The sequence below is a fragment of the Vombatus ursinus genome, unplaced genomic scaffold, assembly GCF_900497805.2.
Source record: "Vombatus ursinus unplaced genomic scaffold, bare-nosed wombat genome assembly UNPS02014773.1, whole genome shotgun sequence".
Lineage (NCBI taxonomy): Eukaryota > Metazoa > Chordata > Mammalia > Diprotodontia > Vombatidae > Vombatus > Vombatus ursinus.
Window position 1 is genome coordinate 3886774 of NW_020954551.1, and position 15277 is coordinate 3902050.

Here is a 15277-nt window from a genome sequence, read left to right on the forward strand (position 1 = left end):
CTCTCTCTCTCTCTCTCTCTCTCTCTCTCTCTCTCTCTCTCTCTCCTCTCTCTCTCCTCTCTCTCTCTCCTGTCTCCTTCTCCCCTCCCCCCTGACACACTTCCCCCTCTTTTTTTCTCTCTGGCTCCCAGCTAGGTGACTGTGTCTGGTTCTTGCCTTCTTTGTTAGGTTTTCAGTCAGAGAAGCTGCTTCTTTTTCCTCTTTCCTCCTCTCTCTTGATTCTCTCCCTTTCTCTCAAGCCACTGGCCTGGCCATATCTTCATTTCTCTTCCCCTTCTTCTTTCTCTGCCTGGAGTTTAAGGTTTACGCTGGTAGCCTGCTTAATCTTGTGTCAAATTAGCCCACTGGACCCTAGGAGACATTCCCTAATTTATAATCTAACCTCATCTTCTTTGTGGGGATACGTTCTTTGTATGAATCTGTAGAGTCTCAAGCCAGAGGTGCCATTTTTGATGGATTTACATCTGTCTGTTGAGATCAGAATTTCCCTGGGAGTCTCTGTGTTTGCAAGTGCTCATTAAAATTCCCTCAGAAAGCTTTACCTGAGGGAGGCTCATAGAACCACAGACAGTCCATTGCAATACTCAATCTGTCTTTTGCTTTGACATATGGGGACTTGCTAGCTGGGAAGGGAATTCTTTTGAGATGCAAAGACAAAACCAAAAATGATACAGATCCTGTCCTCAACAAGTTTATGTTTAAATACCATGCCCCCTGCTTATGCTTTTCTCTAATATTTTTTTAATAACTAATGAGCATTCATTTTCTTTGCCCCTATCCCTCACTGGGAGAAAAAAAATCAAAACCCTTGAAACTAATCTATGTAGTCAAACAACACAAACTCTCACATCAAGTGGATTGAGCACCGGTCCTCGAGTCAGGAGGACCTGAGTTCAAATACAGCCTCAGACACCTGACACTTACTAGCTGTGTGACCCCGGGCCAGTCACTTAACCCCATTGCGTAGCCCCCAAAAATAAATTTTCACATCAGTCAAGTCCAGAGAAGTGCGTCTCCTGCACCTTGAGTCCATCATCTCTCTGTCAGGAGATGAGTCTGCTTGTACTCTTCATTCCAAACCAAGGTACTATCTGGTTCTTGATTCAGGACAAGCTAGATGAGGTCTCTCCTGCAACCAAATCCTTTTTCTTTCAAGGACTTTTGCGGATGTGAATGTAGACTTGCTATGGTATTAGGAGACATAGGTCTGAAACCAGCAGGGACCTCAGAGACCACCTAGCCCCTCATTTTACAGATAAGGAAACTGAGGGAGGTTAAGTCACTTGCCAAAGGTCACATAAATAATAAACATTGGAAGTGGGATTTGAACCTAGGTTCATAATGGCCTAGTGGGTAGAATGCTGGACACACAGTCAGGAAGACCTGCTGTAGACATTAGCCATATTAACCTGAGTAAGTCTTTTATCCTCTCTGAGTCTCAGTTTATCTGGAAAATGGGGATAATAATATTAATAATAATAATAATGATAATAGTTAGCTAACAGGATTGTTGAAAAGACCAAATGAGTCTCTGCAGACCTTAGTGACCCATCTAAATGCCAGTTATCATTATTATCCTTAGACAGCGCTCATAATAGGGAGTCAGGGAGTGGAGGGAGGCACCTGGATTTGGGAAAAAGAGGTGGGTTTAAACCTCACTTTCAGTGTGTGTTATCTGTGTAAGCTTGGGTAAGGTCCTATGCTACTATTTATTGTTTTGTTTTGTTTTGTTTTGCTGGGCAAAGGGGTTAAGTGACTTACCCAGGGTCACACGGCTAGTGAGTGTTATGTGTCTGAGGCCGCATTTGAACTCAGGTCCTCCTGACTCCAGGGCCAGGTCTCTATCCACTGCGCCACCTAGCTGCCCCTCTACTATTTATTGTTCTTTCATGTTTGCTTTTTTTATTTTTTGGCAGACTTGCTCATGTGGATAAAATGATGATGACTAAATCAACAAGCATTTTTATTAACCTCCCTTGGCCTCAGTTTCCTTATCTGTAAAATGAGGGGGTGGTCTGTGAGATCATTTCCAGCTCCAGATGGATAATTCCTGATTCTATAGCAAGCCTATATTCCCATCTTCAAAAGCCCCTGAAAAGACAAAGAATTATGATGTAGACAGAGCACCCGTCTAGTTTGTCCCTATCCAAGAACCTGATGGTCCCTGGGTTTGTAATAGAAAGACAATCAGGGTCTCGAGTCTGACAGAATATAAGCTCCTTGAGGGCAGGATTTGTTTCATTTTTAAAATTTTGTATCCCCAGTGACTAGCCCAGGGTCAGGCACATAGTAGGTCCTTACTAAGTGTTTGGGGATTGACTGGCCTCTACTTTTGTAGGTTTCCTTCAAGACTTATCTCCTTCATGAATTCTTTCCTGATGCCCTCAGTTGGTAGCACACCTCTTCCTGAAACTCCCGGGTATTCACTTTTATATACGTGGCATCTACTTGTATGTTTGTTGTTTCTTCCATAAGAATGGGAGCTCCTTGAAGGCAGAGACTTGGGTTTTCCTTCTTTGGTATCACCAGTGCTTAGCACAGTATCTGGCATACAGTCAGAGCTTAATACATGCTTTCTGATAAAGTGGAAAAAGGCATTGAACCTGGAGCCAAAGGCTTACTTTTGGCTCTGCTACTCACTACTAGCCCTTTCCTGTCTCTGTGCCTCGTTTTCCTCATCTCTGGAATGAGCTCTTCCTGCTTCCAGCTCTAAACCTACAAAGTCCTAGGAAAGGCAGATTGGAACCAGACCAGCCTCAATGCAGAACAGACTGTTGTTCTTCCAGGATTCCACTAGATGGCAGTGTTGTAGAGGACATGGGGTGAACCTCAACCACTTCGGAAGTTTTCTTTTGTAGAAACTTTTAGGTGTGGGATGGAAGCTGAGTCCATGGAGCTCTTTGTACCATGATGATTGGCAAAGAAACTCCCCCACGTAGGGGTCTCAGCAATTAAGAGAATTCTTTGCAAATCTTAAATACTCACAAACTCCAGAGGATCTCAGATTTCCCAGTAGACATTTCCTCCTAGATGCAGCCTGGAACCTGTCTTTGCTGGCCCATCCATTCTGGGCTGGTCCTTTTCCGCAGAGAGTTCATTCTATGTGATATTATGTGAATGCTTATGTGGTTATATCCCTTACTCTCACTAAGAGTCTCAATGAGTTATTATTTATTTTTATCCTCATCCTACATCTTATGGAGTTTAACTAGGTCCAGGGACAGGTGCTGTCCAACTCTTTATTGTCTTTCATGTTTGATCTTTGGCAGACTGCTGTTTCAGTAGATAAAATGAGGATCAAATCAATAAGCATTTATTAAGCACTTACTGTATTCCAGGTGCTGAGGATACAAGGGGGAGGAAGAAATAAATATTTATATGGCACCTACTATGTACCAGGCACTGTGCTAAACTCTTTACAAATATTCTCTCATTTCACAGCAGTCTTGGGAGGCAGATGTTGTTATTATCCCCATTTTACAGTTGAGGAAACTGAAGCAAATAGAGGTTAAGTGACTTGCCCAGGGTCACACAGCTACTAAGTATCTGAGGATGGATTTGAACTCAGGTCTTCCCGAGGCCAGGCAGAACACTCTATCCATTGCATCAACTGTGTCTGATACAAAATACGAAGAAAATGAAACAATCCCTGTCCTCAAGGAGCTTATTGTGGGCAGCTAGGGGGTGACAGTGCACAGAGTGTTGGGCCTGTAGTCAGGAAGATCTGAGTTGAAATTTGACCTCAAACACACTAGCTGTGTGACCCTGGGCAAGTTACCCTCTGTTTGACTCAGTTTCCTCATCTGTAAAATGGGGATAAGAAAAACACTTATTTACCAGAGTTGTTGTGAAGATCAAATGAGATAATTATGAAGTGTTTAGAACAGTGCCTGTCATGTAGTAGGTGCTATATAAATGTGAGCTATCATTATTTATCTAGCCTGATATTTTTGAGCGTTTCACAGGACCGTGGGACTTTGTACACTGCCCATAGTGGTTTCATGAGAAAATGTGACTCAGCCACATTTCCCTTGAGTATCTGGTGCCAGATTGGCTTCTAGATCTTCCTGACGCCAAGGAAGTGCTCCCTACCCAGTCTGCACCATGACTATATGTTGAGGATAAGAATGTCTCACATCACAAGGAGCAGGTTCCCAGGCCTATACCCCCAGATCCACCTTTGGCCTTGGGAAATCCAGCAAGTCTTGGAAGTTCAAGGCAAAAAGTCAGCCAGTAGGTAGATTATCTGCTAAAGGAGCTATTTATTTATTTATCTATCCATCCATTTATCTATTCATCCATCTATCTATCTATCTATCTATCTGTCTGTCTGTCTATCTGTCTGTCTACCTATCAATCTATCATCTATTTGTCTATCATCTATTTATCTATTACCTATCTACCCATCCATCTATCTATTATCTATCCATCCACCTATCTATCTATCATCTATTATCTATTTATTTATCTATCATCCATCCACCCATCCATCTATCCATCAAGCTTTTCATCCATTATCTATTATCTATCCATCTACCTGTTTATTATCTATCTATCATCTTATCTATTTACCTAATCTATAGTCTATCCTTCTATCATATATCTATCATCTATTTATCTAGCCAGCTATCTATATGTATCATCTATTCAGCCATCTATCATCTACTTATCCATTATCTATCCATCTATCTGTATATCTACCATCTATCTCTCATCTATACATCTATTTATTGTCTATATATGTCTATCTATAACCTTATCTATTTATCTAATCTATCATTTATCCATCGATCTATCCACTTATCTATAATTTATCCATCATCTATCTAGCCTATATTTGTCTATCTATCTATATATCATCTATCCATCATCTATCATCTATCTAATCTACCTGTCCATCTATGTCATTTATCCATCCATCTAACATCTATACATTCTATCTGTTATCTATCATCTTACCTATGTATCTAATCTATCATCTATTTATCCCTCTATCTAGTCTAGCAATCATCTATTCATCCATTTGCCTATCATCTGTTTATTTATCATCCTTCCATCCTTTTGCCATCCATCTATCTATCATCTTTCCATACGTGTATCTCTCTGCACTAAGAATATTGAGAAAAATTCAGTATAGTCCAGAGTTCTTTCAACCTTTGGGGATTTTTTGAATTTTCAGAAACAGCCAGTGAGGGAAAGCTGGAGCCTGGCATTAACTCACTTTCACAGAAGGAAACCATCAGGAGAATGCCAATTCCCTCCTTAAAGATGGAGTTTTGCCAAGGAGCAGACAGGTATGAAAACAGGGCTTACACAGGCTTCTCCAGGGGTGAACTGGACATCTGCCTTCAGGTCTAGTACCTCCATTAACCTGCTTCCAGAGGGAGGCTTGAAGAATCAGTTTGGACTTTCACATTGCCTGTGCTAAGGCAGAAGCCTGGGACAGACATTCTTTCCTAGAGCATCCCTCTGGGACTTGGAGGCCAGGACCTAAAGGGCAAGGTTGGCGGATGGTGCTGCCTGGCAACTTCTTGGCTAAGTGGGATGAAGGAGAGTCTAGGATAACACCTGAGGTTGTAAACCCAGCTGATTGGTGCCCTGGTCAGACATGGGGTTGCTGGGAAGAGGGCTGGATTTTGGGGGGCTCACTATGTCCCATCCAAACTAAAAAGTTGGGGTAGATGGCTCTATATATTATATACATATATTATATATTTTAAAATCTAAATGATATGGATTTAAACTACATAATATATATTTAATATATGTAAAATCTATGATATATATGTAAAACTACGTAACATCATATATTTTAAAATATATTATATGTGTGTATGTTATTTAATATGTATGCGTGTAGAAACCCGTATGAGCGCATGCTGTCTCCCTATGTAACGTGAACTGATTTTACAGATGAGGAAACTGAGGCTCACAGAGGGGCAGGGGACTTGCCCAGGGTCACACGATTAGTAAATGTTCGAGCCTCGTGGTCCTGGGCGCTTCCTCTCTAGCCTCGTTCCCCCCATACCGATGATCCATCATAACCCCCCTTAGAGTTAACGGGTCACAAGTCCTCTGAACGCGCTTCACCGAATCTTTGGAGGAGACGTTGATCTCTCTCAGCGGAGTCGTCTTAGGTAATAGAGACGCTCTCTTCTCTCCCGGCCTTCCTTCCTCTCCTCCTGCCTCCTCTCCTACGAGCCAGGCACGGCCCGCGGGGCTCTCCTGGAGTCCTGGGGCCTCCGAGCAGGAGGAGAGGCTGAGGACAGCCCGGAGGCGGCGTTCTGCGCCCACTCTCAGGCAATGGCATCCGACTGACTTCTCCTGAAAAGAGCCAGGCTGGCGCTCCCTTTCCTTCTCTTCCCCCTTAATGCCAGTCAGCCGGGGACATCTTCCAGCCTGCCAACCCTAGCCACTGGATCTCAGACCCAGAGCGGGAAGGGACCCCAGAGACCACCCAGTCCAAGCCCTCGTTTTACAGATGAGGAAACTGAGGCTCAGAGGGTACAAGTAATTTGCCCGTGATCCCACAAGGAGTAAGTAGCAGAAAAGAAGAAAATGATTTAAGAGGAAAGGATGATCCGGGAGCTGGGGGGTGGGAGAGGGAGAGAGGGAGAACCAGATGTCACCGCACATGGGACAGTCGAAGAGGAAGCTTGGTGACGTCCGCTGCACGTCAAGGAGCCGCTCTGGGATCATGGGGTGTGCCTCCAGGCAGCCCCTCACCCACTCATTCTCACAGCCTGTGCTGGGGCCTGGGCTCCCCTGCCTCTCTTGCAGTTGACTCTGCCTTTGCAGAGACTCCAGACGCACGTGCTGATCCTCCCTCGACTCTCACGGCCCCCTGAGCTCTGATTTGGACTGAGATGGCTCCTTGTTGCTCTCAGAACCTGGGCTGTGTTTCTAAACTGAGCCCCGACCTTGCCTGGTGTGCAGAAGGAAGCTGGAAACTTCCCTGACTGGGCAACGAGAGCTGGGCCAAATCCTTCCCTGTGAACCCTGTGCCCTCCCCCCATTGTACAGACTCCTTCGGGGTTTGTGGAGGTGTATATCTGGAAAGGGAAGCAGTCATGAAATAAAGATCAGTTTCTGGGAAGGTCTAATGGAAGAATAAGGAGAGCTCTGGGCCTCAGTCTCTTTATCTGTAAAATGGGGGAGCTGGGTTTGATGACCACTAGGGTCCCTTTTGACAAAATCTGTGGTCTTATGACCCCCCTCCCCCATAGCAGTTTAAAGAGTTGGGGGTCATAATAATACACTTCTCTAGACTCAGTTTCCTCATTTGTAGAATAATACTGACTGCCTTGTAGAGCAAGCCCAGCACAGTTAATAAAGGTCTGGGCTTGAAACCATCAAGACATAGATTAGAAACCAGCCACTGGCACTTGTGGTGTTTGTACCTCTTCAACACTTAAGCTCTCTGAGCCTCAGTTTCCTCATCCGTAAAAGGGGGACAATAATGGCACCTACTGCCCGGGGTTGTTGTGAGGATCGAATGAGAGGTTGTTTATATAGCACTTGGCAAACCTCTGAGAGTGCTATGGGTCTAGGTTAAAAGCTGCTTGAGGGTAGAGGCCATGTCTTGCCTTTCTAATGATTTTCTCTCCCAAGCTGCCCCCTTCTCCAGCCTTGAGTATACAGTAGGGGCTTAATCAACACTTGTTGATCATTTACTCACCATCCACCAGTGCAATGTTGAGTCCTCTGCCGATGTTATTTTTCACACCACTCATGAGTCTAGAGGAAGGTAGGAAAATTAGAGGCAGCAGCCTTAGCGTGGACCTAAACCAGCCCTCAGTGCAGCTCTGGAAATGCCAGGGAGGAAACAAAGACAGACACCTGCGCAGATGGAGCTTGGCCGTGGGTGTGTCTCCAAGGAGCCTCCGATAATACAATGACAGAGACAATTAGCTCTTTTTCCATTTCATTGAATGGTAGATTGGATAGAGGGCTGCCATTGGAGCCTACAAGACCTGGATTCAAGTATCACTTCTGACACCAGTCACCTACCCTTCCTGTACTCAGGCAACTCTCTAAGGTTGCGGAGGAGATGCTGACCTGCATCGGTCAAAGGGAGTGCCCAGAGCAAGCACAGACCTAGCCCCCATCTCCATCTCAGCAAGGCCCGGGCTTGCAGGTACCATTTGCTATGAAAAGGCAAAGAGTGAAAACAAGTGGGTAACTAAGTCCTCTGGCGGAATATTCCAGAGAGCTCTATCTTGCCAGCATCTTTGCCTTCATTTAGAAGAAGAAGTTCCTTCTGGTTAGGATGTTATTCTCTGAAACGAATACTTGTACGTCACCTTGGTTAGGTTTAAGCCAAGTTTTATCAGCTGTCGTTCTCGTCTGATTGAATGAGTGCATGTGATGTTTTGGGGTGCACGTGTAGGGAGGTCTCCTGGGGGTTTTCTGACATAGCCTCTTTTCCAATTCTGGGTATATAACCCAAGAACTATTTGTTCAGTTAACCAAGAGAGACAGCATGGCGTGGTGGATGAGGGCAATGGGCTTGGAGTCAGGACAGTCAGGGTTCAAAGCCTGTCTCAGACACTTACTAGCTGTATGAACCTGAGTAAGTCATTGAACTTCTTATGCCTCAGTACAATGAGGGGGTCGAATTTGATGGCCTTTTAAGGTCTCTTCTAGTTTTTTTTTTTTTTGTGTGTGGTGAGGTGGTTGGGATTAAATGACTTGCCCAGAGTCACACAGCTAGAGAGAGTGTTATGTGTCTGAGGCCAGATTTGAACTCAGGACCTCGTGACTCCAGGGCTGGTGCTCTACCCACTGTGCCACCTAGCTGCTCCTCTTCTAGCTCTTAATCTATTATCCTATGTATTGTTAACTGATTAGTCAATACCCAAGAATGAATGACCCGACTGACACTACTCACCACCGATAACCTGGGACGTCATTTTGGGTCACCTTCCCTCCTCCCATGTGATCTTCATTGGTGGGAAAATCAAGACCATCCCTATACCTCCTACTACTCACACTCCCCTGCTCCCTTGCCAAAGTCTTCTGGACTTATTTGGTGACTGGAAATCTGAATTCTCCAATGAACCCATTTAAATAACCAGGAGATCATGGTGCTCAAATGGCCTCAGGAGACGTGATTGTAGACATGGAAAGAGAAGAGTGAGACCAGCTCTCTGGCTCAAAGGTGGGGAAAGGGCTGCTTCGAGACTTACATGTTGTCTTCAAAACATATGGAGGGTCCCACGACATTGGCAGTTCCGCTTGTGATCTTAAAGGCAAAGAAATCCTTCGGGCATTTCTTGCTGTTGTCACATTTATTTCTTGAATTCTCTGTGGGGAGAATATTAGTGTATCAGTGACACCCAAGGGAGGAAGCTGCATGCAGACAGAGAAGAAGGGACTGGTGGGGTTTTCTCCGGTACCAAACGGGGCCGTATCTGTTGATAACCAGTATCTGTTGAGTGAACAAACCGAGAAATGAAAAGCTATTTTAGGAGACACATTTTGGTGTGGAGGATGAGGAAGAGGTTTTGTGAACTGGGAAGACCAAGCTTCATAGTCTGCCTCTGACACGTACTGACTTCGTGGTCATGGGCAAATTACTGGTCGCCTCTCGGTATCCTCTGACAACTCCCTAAGATCCTGTGTTGCTGAGACGGTGCCAATCTGCATTGGTACAGGGAGTTTTCTCACTTGGGTATTAACTATACTAGTGAAATCTCAGATCTAGTCTCTATCCTCTGACTACTCCTATCCCTCCGGTCCCTATCCCTAATCCTGTGACTCCTTGGGTGTCCTGGCTATCATGCCGTAGCTTCTTCTGAATTATTGGAGACAGCAAGACACCCACCACTCTGCCTTCCAACGGTACTTTCCAGATGGAAGAATGCGTTCCTCACAATGAATAAACCTGTAGGGTAGGTAGTACAAAAATTATAATCCCCATTTTACAGATGAATAAACTGAAGCCCAGAGTAGTTAAGTCACGGGGTCCAGGTTCCACATGGAAATATCTAAGGAGCTCTCCTGGAGTAGGACTTCTGAACTCAGTGATGGACCTGGCAAGCTTTGCCTATGGAATCTGCTCTTGCCCCCTGTCTCCAATTGGAACTCCACCTTCAGGAATGGACCTGTAGAAGACGTGGTGTGGGGGGTTTAAATTACACAGGTTTAGAACTCTGCCCCCATGGGTGAGTGAATGAGCGAAACTCACCTAGCTGACTGTAGCCAGCCACACCCAGAACATACTTGCCATCTGTCCATCCCAGATCTCTTGCCTTCTGCCCTGGTACCACAGGGGCACCCCCACCCCCATGATCCCTTTCCACCTCTTCTCTGGGAGCAGTTCTCAAACCTATACTCCCACTGGAAAAGGCGTGATAATCAACTCAATGATGGCTCCACTCACCATTCCTGACGACCCAGACCAAAGTTCTGCTTCCCGGCTCTCACTCCTCTATTTGTATTGTCACCTTTTATTAGAATGTAAGCTTCCTCAGAGCAAAGAGTGCCTTATTGTTGTATTTGTATCCCTAGCCTGGAATATAGTAGGTGCTTAATAAATGCTTTTTCCTTCCTTCAAGCCTGGCAACCATGATAGTTAATAACAGCTAGTATTTATGCAGTGCCAAATATTATTCCATTTTATCCTTACAACACTCCTGGTAGGTACATGCTGTTATCATTCCTATTTTACAGATGGGGAAACTAAGGCAGAGTTTTTTTTTAAGTCACTTGCTTAAGTCCACACAGCCAATAAGCATCTGAGGGTGGATTTGAACTCAGGTCTTCCTGTCTCCAGGCCCAGCAGTCTATTCAATGGGCCCCCTAGCAACCTCAACCCCATGAGGTAGGAATTACAGAATTTCTTTTCCTACTAAGGACCTCAACCACCTCAAGAGCCCTTAGGGGGTAAAATCAGGCTGGCTTGTTGGACCATAGGAGACCTCTCGCACTTTTAATTGTTAAAATTGCCCTAAAACCTCATCTCTGCAAATGTCACACTTTGGTGCCAGATCTACCCCCCACACCCCTTTTTAATGAGAGCATATAAAGAAAAATAGCTCTTTGAACCGTTGTCCCCTAGGGCTGTTTGCATGCAGGGGATGAAACCTGTGGCTTTCTGCCTGACAGGTTGTAATTTATATTAATGTGTGTTTTTAACACTATCTGACAGTTCAGAAGGCACCATTAGGAAGAAGTGGATAAATGCCGAATTAGGAAATTTGGGACTGTAGGGGAAAAGGAGCATTAAATAGTCAAAATCTCTACCAGAACAGAGCTAGAGTCAGTCTGGTTTTCTGTCTGGTAGAGACAGCAGCATTGCCGCCCTCCAGAGGGGGAGGCTGATTGAGAGTCCCACTCTATGCTGGGGGCACCCGAGAGGTCATCAGCAGGGCCTCTGGGAAGATGCCTCCCGCCTCCGGAGAGCTCTGCATTCTGGAAGGACCCCAGCATGGAGCTCTGTGATAACCCTGGGGAAGCACCTCCAGGAGAGGCGTCCAAGTGCATGCCCTTTCTCCTCCCAGGATCTGGGGAGAGGGAAGGGAAATTGGTCTTTCTGGTAGTCATGGGAGGAGGGGAAAGAGGAGGAGGATGAAGAGAAGGAGAAGGAGAAATAGGAGGAGGAGGAGAAGGGGAAGGAGAAAGAGAGGGAAAATAATGTTATTAACTACCTAAAGGAGACACTAATTTTGAATTGATGGAGCATATATGTATATATTATACATATACATATATGTAGGGAAAGAAGGAGAGACAGAGAAGAACACACAGAGAGAAGAGAGAACAGGAGAGGGGAGAGATCCATACACAGAGACATAGAGATAGGAGAGAACAGGAAGGGGGAGAGAGACACAGAGACAAAGAGAGAGAGACGGAGTCAGAGAGTGAGAGATAGCTTGTAATTTCATATATATATATATATAAAACATGTGACTTGTAAATACACCTCCACAGATATATTCATATTCATATGCATGTGAGAAAGGCTTATTGACTCCCAAAGACAAAGAGAATGCACAGACTCCTGGAACCTTGAGCCTTTCTGACCGGGTTCCCACCAAAGGCTGAGCCTGTGTGAGACAAGCCCAGCAGGATAACAAGCTGTCCCAGTGCCCAGAAGGACACTTACATGTTGATTGTTTAAGGTTAATTGTTAACAGGATCTGACTTTCATTGGTTTTCAGTTCCTGGTGATGTGGTTTCTTTATGAGTTCAGGAGAGAAAGGGAACAGGAGTTGGCACGGCCCTCTGAAGCGTCTGCTCTGGTGCACAAAGAATGGGGCACGGAGGACAACTCTGCCCAGCTTCCCCCTTGAGACAAATTAAAATCAGAATATCTCTCTGTGGAGACTCGAGTCATCTGAAGATCCTGCCTCTGGGTTCCTGGTCCCTCTGCCTCCATCCCTGTTGGTCTATGCTCACCCCCTCTTACCATCTCTGCCCATTTTCTGGGTCTGCCTCCTTTTACCCAACTGGCTGGCATGCCCAGGGGAGAGGGCAGCACCTGCCTTGTCTCTGGCCTTCTCGGCATCACCATGTCTGCTGACTCTGTCAAATTTGCTGACAGACTTTTCTGGGTTAAAATTGTACTGGAGAGCTGATTAGTTTGCCCAGGCTAACATTCCAATCAGCCTCCACCCAGCAAATATTTATTCAACAGCTGCCGGGGTCTAAGAATGGGAAAAGCCCATGAGAAGAGTCAGTGGTGATGACAATTAATTATCTCTCATGGTCCAGACTAGAGAACCCTCGAAGGAGACAGGAAGACCTGTATTCAAGTCCTCCCTCTGACTCATCCTGGCTGTGTGACCCTGGGCACCCAGGAGGTCTCACCAACACCTAATCTCTCAGTGCCCTAGGCAGCTCTGTAAGATTCTAGGTCACAGACGAGGTGCTACCTGCTTTTTACTCCGGAAAATCTCTGTATCAGTGAAATGATGGGTGCAGTCCCTATACCAACATATAAGGTACTATGCTGGGTTTTGGACACACAAAGACAAAAATGAAAATGGGACTTGCCTCCAGGGAGCTTACAGTCAACTGGGGACAGGGGAAACATGTACACATATAAGTCAATACAAAATAAATGTGAAGTAATTTCAGGTTGGGGGCAGAGCACTGACAACTAGGGGCATCAAGAAAGGCATCTTCTAAGAGGTGGCAGGTGAACAGACCCGAAGGGAACTGTCTGTGGTCCTTAGTCCTTGACCTGCCTTCTGCCCCTCCCCCACCTTCCAACAGCATAACAGAAGAAGAAGAACATTAGATCAGGAATCAGAAACCCCGGGTTCCAATCCCAGCTCTGTTCCTTTGTAGCTGGGTGACCCTGGCCAGGTCACAGCATTTCTGAGCTTCAACTTTTTCATCTATAAATTGGGGACAATAATGTCTATCCTTTTTATTTTTCAGTGCGAGACCCATGTATGAATAAAGCAATGGGCTGTTAGAGCTGGAAAGGGTCTTGAAGATCATCTGGTCCAACTCTCTCATTTTACTGAGGTCTAAGTGACTTGTTGAAGGTCACACACAGAGTGGCAAGGGCAGGATTAGAACCTAGGTCACTTGACTTTGAAACCAGAATTCTTTCTCTGGTATCATGTAGTGTGTGAAAACTGGAAGACTTGAAGGTACAATACAACATAGATTCAAGGTAATCCCATCAGTAAAATAAATGGGCTACTGTGTTAGTGATCTCTTGGTCTCTGATGAAGGGATGCTGACAAGGAGAGGGTTAGTCCTGCGTGAAGTAGATGAGGTGTCCCTCACACCCAATAGTCAATCAGTTACTCACTTATTCTCCCCTTCTGTCCACTCACAGAAACGCCCTAGATTAGGCTCCCATCAGCTCTCACCTGGACCTTAAAAGGACCTCCTAACTGGAGGCTTCTCTTCTCTCCCTTCCCTGAACATTCCCCCCAGAGCTGCCAAAATGTCTCCCTAAAACCCGTGTCTGACCATGTTACTCTGCAGCTCAAAAAGCTTCAATGTCTCCCTAGGATAAAATACATAGTCCTCAGACTGGCATTGAAAGTCCTTCCCAGTCTGCTCCAGCTTCCTTTGCAGGCTCATGTATGTGTACTTCCTTTAGGGTCCACACAAACTAGCCTGTTTTCTTTTCCCCAAATTTGGCTTTCATCTCCCACCTCAGGGCCTTTGCAGGCTGCCCTGTACTTGAAATGTATCCTCTTCTCATCTTGGTCTCTTAGAATCCCAGACTTCCTTCAAGGCTCAGCTGACATGCCATTTTCACGTGCATTGCACAATCCCTGCAATACAGGGGCCCTTCACCGGGGTCCATGAGCCCCCAAAGGGCTGGTGGATTGATTTCAGAAGGTCTGAGCACTTGGATGGGGAAAAATTACATCTTTAGTTCAATATAATAGTTTTTATTTGTAATCCTGTGTATTTTATTTTGTGGTCTTACAGACAAGATTCAGAGGACTCCACAGGCTTCAGCAGGCTGCTCAAGGGGTCCATTACACAGCAAAGGTGAAGACCCCCACTGACCTTGTGGTTATTGCTGACTCTTTCCTCAAACAATCATATGTGTTTTTATCTCTGTTCTAAACCCTAGTAGAATGTAAGCTCTCTGAGGGTAAGAACTGTCTTGTTTTTGTCTCCAATGCCTAGCACAGTGATACCATGGCCACTGCTTGTTGGAGTAGACCTCTAGATTCTAGAAGTCTGCAGTTCCAAGACTCTAAAATCCTGATTCTTCTTGACTCAGCTGGCTAGCAGCATCAAGGCAGAAATGTTGGACCTGAGAGACATAACATGGTGGAGGGGGGGTGGGGAGAGGCGGAAGACCCTATGGGCTTAGTTATCTAACCTGCAGCAGGTTGGCTTGGATTTCTCCCCCTCCCCTCCTTGAAAAATGGTATTTACTAAACCATCCCTGCCCCCTGCCCGAAGTCACGCTGAGCAGTGACTAGAAGGCCCATTGCCAAATACAATGTCAAGACTAATTAACCTCAGCTGCAGTCCCTAATCGTTAACACTTCCCTGGAGCTCCCTAGGCTTTGCCTGTCTCAGTGACCGTGGCTACACAGACAAAACGCCTCAGCTGCCCCAGCCTGGTGTCAGCCCCAGAAGGCTCTCTGTTCAGAGCGGCCTCATCGGGCAGTCCTTGGCCATGGAAGAAGTCTAGGCCACTACACCCAGGAGGACACACAGGGCCTGTTTACAACTTGCCTGGCCTGGCTTTACAACGGGAGGGAAGGAAGGAAGGAAGGAAGGAATGAATGCAGGAAGGAAGGAAGGAAAGAAGGAAGGGAGGAAGAAAGGTAGGGAGGAAGCA

General features: G+C 45.6%; 1 protein-coding gene across 2 annotated transcripts in view; it reads right to left on the reverse strand.

Annotated features, from left to right (window-relative positions):
- Positions 1-15277, reverse strand: part of FAM3D (family with sequence similarity 3 member D) — a 52595-nt gene that overhangs the window by 10966 nt on the left and 26352 nt on the right. For both annotated transcript variants that reach the window (XM_027863714.1, XM_027863715.1), the window contains exons 5-6: positions 9189-9306; positions 7679-7737 (exon numbers count right to left, since the gene is read on the reverse strand). In XM_027863714.1, the coding sequence (XP_027719515.1) occupies positions 7679-7737; positions 9189-9306 (177 nt within the window). The remainder of the gene's footprint in view (positions 1-7678; positions 7738-9188; positions 9307-15277) is intronic.